Genomic DNA, 8,220 nt, shown 5'->3' on the forward strand with positions numbered 1-8,220 from the left:
CTCACTTTCTTTTTTCCGGTCAAACCTAGGGATTAACTGTAGCATTGTTTCATTGCTCATTGGTGACACGTTCTATCGGCGCTAGAACGGAGCTTGTAACGCGATTTTATTAAATTTTATTATATTGAATATAGTGTAGGATTCTCCCCCCATACATGGTGCACAGATTGCCTGATTTACCCGGGTTGTGTAACGCTAATAGATCTGCGCTCCGACGTTTGAAAAATAGGTACAGGTAAATTATTCGATTGATCGGCAACTTTGAGTCAGTGTGACCCGCTGTTACGTCCGTTAATTAATGTAGGACTAGGGTTTAAGCTAGATTAATTATTCGCCTATTAATCATACCCCTCTCACCCTCTTGAAGTCGGTGACTCCCAAGCGATCATGTGATACGTGGAAATCCATAAGGAATGTCACGAGTGCCCATCACAGATATGCAGAAGAGAGCAGGTTATCTATAGATTTTTTTCTAGATCGGTTGCTTCAATGTACAACGTTTTGGGTATATGATCCCCCCGCCGATGAAGTCTAACATGTATAGCTAGACATGGCTACCTCGGCAGTTCAGATTTTATGACCCTAAGAATTTTTGCTTGCTAAAAAGTTGGCGAATATTTTTTTCACGTCACCATTCATTGATGCGTACATTCTGTCACATATCATCCACGCAGAACAAATGACACTCATAGGGTTTATTGCTTTCGTAGTGCCAGCATAAAGATCTATGACATATCTCTTTTGCCATAATTTTGTCGGTCGTGATGAGTGACTCCAACATGATTTTACATTCATTTCTTCTCTGTGTGACGACAATTGGTTCAAGTAAATCCTTGCGGAGGGCTGTTGTCGTTTCCCTTATCTACTCTCATATCTATCAGAGACGGTTGATAGTTCAAGCCTGGTCCATGCGGATCGCTACTGACGTCTCCCTCTCCTATCTTTTCTTTATCTTGTGAAAATAAAAAACAAAACGAAAAAAAACGAAATCAAAGTTAAAAAACGAACATTAAAAACTGCAAATTTATATAAATAACCAGCTAGTGGTACTTAACACCCCCTCTTCTCTGTTGCCTTTCTATTTTCTCTTGCTATCTGGCCCTTACGTGTATGATCTGGTTCTCCGATTATATATATGTAGCAGTTGGACCGACGATAACCGACATGGCACTGAAGGAGGACACTGCTGCAGAACCGGTCACTTTAAGATGCTGTGGGAAGGACGTGACCGGAAGATCGCCATAGGCTCGCGGACCAAGATGTTTGTCAGAGCAGGTGTTAAAACGTCCCATGATGTAGTGGAGGGGCGCTGCCTGCCAGGCTGCCCGTAGATCCAGCAAAGGACCAGGAACTCGTCAGCGCAGGAACCAGTCGCCCCAAACTGCTGTGGATGGGCGACGCCTGGCGGACGCCCGAAGATCCAGTCAACTGCAAGAGCTCATCAGCGCAGGTATCAGCCGCCCTGAGATGCCGCCCCCTGCCGGACGCCCTAGATCCAGATGAAGATTACGAGGACGTAGAGATCGAGCATGCTGCTGTGAAGGACCTGGACGAGATCTGTGAGGACGTGTGGATGAGGACGCCGCTGAGTTAGGCCTGGATGAGGACTACGAGGAAGTCTAGATGAATCCAAAGTCAAGGAGGACCTGTGCGAGTCTTTCAAGGACGTGTGGATGTCGAGGACGGACAGATTACACCGGGGACCAGGAAGATGAAGACGACAGGGACGAGCAGCCAAGTTAGGTTACCCTTGAGAAGGAGCCTCGAGGGCGAGGCGCGAGTAGGTGCCCGAGCAATATGGCATATAGATAAACACCAATAGACCACGCGGCTGTTTACCATGTGGCTCCAATTCCCAAATAAGAACCATTGATTCAGCGAGGGCAAAGATGACGTTATCTGACGTCGCCTGACCCGACAGATCGTCGCCAACCCCCGACGTGGTAAAGTCGGCCTAGCCCTCGCCCTCCGGGCGGGTTGACACGTGACCCCGCTTAAACATCGTCTCGTGTGTTCCCATACTTTGTGGTACTCTTAGCAATAAGGAGTTACGCCGTTATACCAGTATCACTACCCCTGCAAAGCCATGTACCATTGTACTAAGGTTCATAACCTTTTTACACACACACACACACACATATATATATATATATATATATATATATATATATATATATATATATATTTATATATATATCCACATATATATATACATATATATATATACACATAGTATATACCATATATATATATATAATATATATTATATATATATATATATTATATATATATATATATATATATATATATATATATATATATATATATATATACCTGTACATGTAGATATATACATTATATACACTTTTATATTATATATATATCTTCATATAAACACAAACTGAAACACAGTAACGTGTACACAAGATGAAAAGGGAAACAACCACAGTAGAAAATGAAACTAAATCTTACGTTTCAAACTCTTCCGAGTTCTCCTTCAGATAAATAATAAACCGAAATGGATTTTGGATTCAGTTTCTTATTCGTTTGAAGAGGAACTCATGGAGTCTTCGAAACATTACGATTTAGTTTCATTTCTAATGTGGCTGTTTTCCTTTTCATATTTTCATATATTTATATATATATTATTCATATATATATCATATATATATATATATATATATCTAATAATATATATATAATATATATATATATATATATATATATATATTGCAGAGCAATGGACTAGAGTGTCCAAGAAAGGGAGCTTGTTGTCAACCTACCATTCCACCTTGAAACAGATGGAAGGAGAGAGAGTTCAGCTGCATCAGGAAATCCAGTAACAGGGCAGGGTCATGAGGCCAGAGAGCAAAGAGACATACCTCAGCCAAACCGATGGAGGGAGATGGAAGGGTGAAGCTCAGACTCAAAGAATTCCATGAACAGGTTTGCCAGGACTGGAGAGAGGGGAGAGCCCATGGCAACACCGAACAACTGAGAGTAGAAGTGACCTCCAAAGGAAGAGGAATTAGACTCCACACACAGATGAATCAGCTGGAGGAAGACGTTGCTGGGCAGAGGGAGACCAGGATCCTCTGGAGGAAAGCAAGTATGTCATCAAGCGGGACCTTGGTGAACAGGGAGTCAACATCCAAGCTCTTGTGACAAGAAGTACTTTGGCAAAACAGGTGCCAGTCTTACCAAGCATCTGTCTCAACATAAGTATGCTGTATCCAGGGGACACAACAACACCATCTTTTGCCACCACTGGCAAAAGAGGGTGACCAGTCCAGATGGACTGTCAGCAGTGCAGATTGTCTTTCCTTCAGCTTATGTCCACAACCGCAGACTAGTGGAATCTTCCCTAATAAAGCTGCTGCCTAATTTCAACTTGAACAGCAGCTTTTCTCCTGCTGATAGTGTCCTTGCTTCTCCCACATCCTCCACCTTCTCCTGTATGCCAGCAAACCCGGTGCATAGTCTGCCCAATCCTCCGACCTGATGTGACCTCCCTCTACTTCCGTTCGTCTGTCCTCACCTGCTCCATGTTACCGCATTGTCTCTCCTCTCTCTCTTTTATACCCCCTCCCTTTCCCCTTCAGTCCTGATGATGGAATCCAGGTGGATTTTGAAACTGTTGTCTCATTTTCAATAAATCTAGTTTTTGTATTGTGGATTTTTCTTCCATACATATATATATACATATACATATATTCATATTGTGTATATCACATATACATACACATATACATATATCACATATGCAAACATATATACTGTATCTATGCACTAAATAATATTATATATATAACATCTACATAACGCTATATATATATATATATATATATATATATATATATATATATATATATATATATATATGTAAATGTATTCATATATATGAAAATCAGTGCACATACTCACTCCAATATCATCACAACATGAAACTACAATTAAGTATCATGCTGTAACCACGGCGGGTCAAACATGAACCTACGTTAAAAAAAAAAAAAAAAAAAAAAAAAAAAAAAAAAAAAAAATATATATATATATATATATATATATATTATATATATATATATATATATATATATAATATACATATATACATACATATCTATACTTATATATGTATATATATATATTTATATATTATGTATATATATATTATATATATATATATATATATATATATATATATATATATATATTTTTTTTTTTTTTTTTTTTTTTTTTTATGCTTTATATGTTATATTACAGATATCATTTTTATATAATGTATAAAACATTATATATATAAATATATATGTGGATGTGATATATATATATGTGGATGTGATATATATACATGTATATGTATGCATATATTCAACTCAACCTTCATGTCCTAACGTAGTTTTTTGTGAATTGTGTACATACAGATTACAATTGCTATGAATACTCTTATTATTGTTATTGATGTTATGGTTATAAAATTATTAAAATTCTTGGTAACATTTAAGCAATGAAATAATATAAAGACCTTCTCAAAAGTCAAGGAAAAGGATAAACAGGTGAAACTAGTAGAACTAATAACTGACTCCTTGGCAACTAAGCACTTGTAAAGCCATCTATGTGTAAATACAATAAATAAACTGAAATTACAGTGTGCATCTGTACTGATTGGGTTATTATATTCATATATATATATAATACATATATATAATAAGAAAATATGTGTATATATATAAATATATCTATATATATTATATATACATACATATAGGTGTATAAATGTTGGAATATTGAAATGCCGCATTGATATGAATATAATAACAAACCCTCCCTGACCAGGCCTTGAACCTAGGTCACTCGAAGTATAGAACAGGAGGGTCCTCCGTTTCATACTTGAAATGACCTAAGTTTTGAGGCCTGGTCAGGGAAGGTTGTTATATATAGGTTTATATATACATATAAATAATAAATATAATATATATAATATATACCTACTTATATGCTGATACATATATATAATATATATGTATATAGATATATATATATATAAATTATATATATATATATATATATATATAATATGTGTATGTGTATTATATATATATATATATATATATGTATATATATATATATATATATATATATATATATATATATGCACACATAAATGTATTAAACACACACACATACAAACACACATATGTTTGTGTTTGTGCAATGATACACATAAAGAGACACACACAGACACACATATATATTGATATTTTTACATCTCTTGAAACATAGCTATACATTATGATTTGAAAGATATTCATCTCTCTGAAGTCAGTTTCCCATCATATGACTAATACACATGGAAAAATTTGTCATTTCACCAAATACTCTTCACCTCATAATGTGAACATGTACTTGATATACTGCCAAAAGGGGACAGAAAAAAGTAAAACCTTATGAATTTAATATCAAGAAATAAACAAACCAACAAACAAACAAAAAGAATGAAAATAAGTCCAAGGCATGTGTGAAATATATTTAAGAGCATCACACTCTGATAGGCTGGCCAATGTATAAAACTGTCTATTGGGTTATATTCTAACAAAATAAACATATCTTTCAACAGCGCATTTGTACATAAAGAGCAAACATGATTTTGCATGTATTATTGTGTGGGGTTTTGCCTTTCATGTATATGTAAACACACTCGCATGTATGTGAGGACACGACAGCTGGATGATGTTCTTGATTCGTGTTCCTTTTATAATAACACAAGGCACAGAGATGAAGGTTTGCCTCATGTGAGCTTCCAGACTGGCTCATAGCCAAAGCCTAACACATGCTGATAACTGTTGTCAGCGGAATGTAAGTAAAGATATAAACTAATTGTGTTCATTGTGATACACATAGAAAGAGGTAATGAATGTAAATGGATATCTTCACATTGCAATGGATGCATTTCTTCCACTTTGACTATAGATGAATCAGAAATACACATGAATATGTAGAGATATAATGAAATATTTTAAATACAATAGCAATACTAGGTTATCTTGAATGCTTCCTTATGGCATTGAAAAAAATACAATAGATAATTAATAGATATTGTAACAGATAGATATATAAATAAACTGATAAATAGATGTAAATATATACACGTGTGTGGTTGTGCATAAGAACATTATATATATTAAACTTTTCTTGAATACTCTCATTTGCCTATTAATATAAAAGATTTTATACATTATTTCACATGAAATACATTAATTACTGTATTAACAAAACCTTGCTAGAAGTTACAAAACTTCCATATAATTAGCCAATGACCTCCACATCAGTGCCTGTAGTGAGGGGGGGAAGGAGCAGCTTCTTCGAATCCTATGAACAATAGTGGTTGTTTTTTGACTGTCTTTGGTCAGAGAGAGCAGGCATAAAGTGTATGGAGAATAAAATACAGTTCATAAGATGTAAAAGTTTATCAAATATGACAAAACAACAAGAATATTATATACACCACAAATCAAAAAGGAAGAATGTTCAAAATCTAGGATCCATCTCCCCCAATAATGGGGAAGCATCTTGTAGATATTTTCTTGTTGGTGATTCTTACGTGCCCTGCGAAATTTCTTCTCTAGGTAAGGGTATACTTTGCTCATGTCAGGCCTTTGCTCATGCTCATTTATGTACACTGAAGTATTCTTCCCTTCTTAGAAAATGCCTATATGTCTCCTACTATGCATGCACCTACATAATCACTAAATAATATTTCTTAAAGAAACCTCATTACAGTGCTCTATTTGTCATGCTTATCTTTTGCATGTACTTTAATGTGTTGCTTTAAGTTAAATTTATCTGAGAAAGCTCTATTGCAAATGTCACAGCTATATGGTTTCTCCTTCGTATGAATTCTGGTATGCTTTACTAAACTATTTTTCTGTGAGAAGGCTTGACTGCAAACCTCACAACTGTATGGTTTCTCCTTTGTATGTACTCTGATGTGAGTTACTAAATTACTTTTCCAAGTAAAGACTTTATTGCAAATCTCGCAGCTGTATGGTTTCTCCTTTGTATGTACTCTCATGTGTTGTTCTAGGGAACTATTCACTGAGAAGCCCTTATTGCAAATCTCACAGCTGTATGGTTTCTCCTTCGTGTGTACTCTCTTGTGTTGCCCCAAGTTGAATTTATCAGAGAAAGCTCTACTGCAAATCTCACAGCTATATGGTTTCTCATTTGTATGAACTCTCATGTGCTTTACTAAACTATTTTTCTGTGAGAAGGCTTGACTGCAAATCTCACAACTGTATGGCTTCTCCTTAGTGTGTACCCTCATGTGCTTTACTAGACTACATTTCACAGTGAAGGCCTTCGTACATATCTCACAGCTGTATGGTTTCTCTTTTGTATGTACTCTCATGTGTTGCATCAGCGAACTACTCTGTGAGAAGGCCTTATTGCAAATCTTACAGCTGTATGGCTTCTCCTGTGTGTGTACCCTCATGTGCATCACTCGGACACTGTTTTTGTTACAGAATGTTTTGCCACATACTTCACATAAAAAATATTTCAGTTTCCTATCTACTTTTCTGCATTCAACCTCCTTGTGAATTTCCTTAAGCTTCACCAGATCCTCTTCTGATGAGCCTTTCTTCCCACATTCCTCAGCCACAAATGTTGCTCTCGACAAAGTATTACAGTCCTTGGTCGAATCACACCCATCATTTTCATTTGCTTCGTGTTGGAGGTCTTGAAGATCCTTAGAGAAAAATTCCTGTTTCACTTCCTCTTCACTGACTTCGTCCCTCACTACATCTGCATAATCATGTGGTTCTTCCTTAATTTCCAAATATATCTCTTCAGAAGCACCTTCATTTAGCTCTTCTTTGATATGGACTCCTGTGCCAAACATTTCCTCCTCCGTGAGTGGGGCCAAAGGAATCCAGTTGGGGAGAATGCTCATTGCCGCCCTGTAGATGGAAAATTGAACAAGGATAAGAGAGTGCATAATAACATTGATAATGGTTAGAATACAAGATTTCTCCAATATAACTGGGTACTTAATGATTAACATGAGTAAATTACAAAACAAAATGCTAGAATGAGAGATCATTTTGCTATGATTGAAAGAATACTTATAGCAGGGAAGCACTGAAATCAATAATGGAAATCCTAATAAAATGGATATCATTTCTAAGACAGACAATATGACCAATTAAAGAAATATTGATAATT

The 8,220-nt window shown here is 35.7% G+C and overlaps 1 protein-coding gene across 1 annotated transcript; it reads right to left on the bottom strand.

Annotated features, from left to right (window-relative positions):
- Positions 1 to 6,449: 6,449 nt before the first annotated feature.
- On the bottom strand, positions 6,450 to 7,951 carry LOC119568586 (zinc finger protein 239-like). The gene has a single exon (XM_037917128.1). The coding sequence runs from the start codon at positions 7,946 to 7,948 to the stop codon at positions 6,782 to 6,784; it is 1,167 nt and encodes a 388-aa protein (XP_037773056.1). The 5' UTR covers positions 7,949 to 7,951; the 3' UTR covers positions 6,450 to 6,781.
- Positions 7,952 to 8,220: the final 269 nt, after the last annotated feature.

This window comes from Penaeus monodon, chromosome 44 (assembly GCF_015228065.2).
Source record: "Penaeus monodon isolate SGIC_2016 chromosome 44, NSTDA_Pmon_1, whole genome shotgun sequence".
NCBI classification, from domain to species: domain Eukaryota; kingdom Metazoa; phylum Arthropoda; class Malacostraca; order Decapoda; family Penaeidae; genus Penaeus; species Penaeus monodon.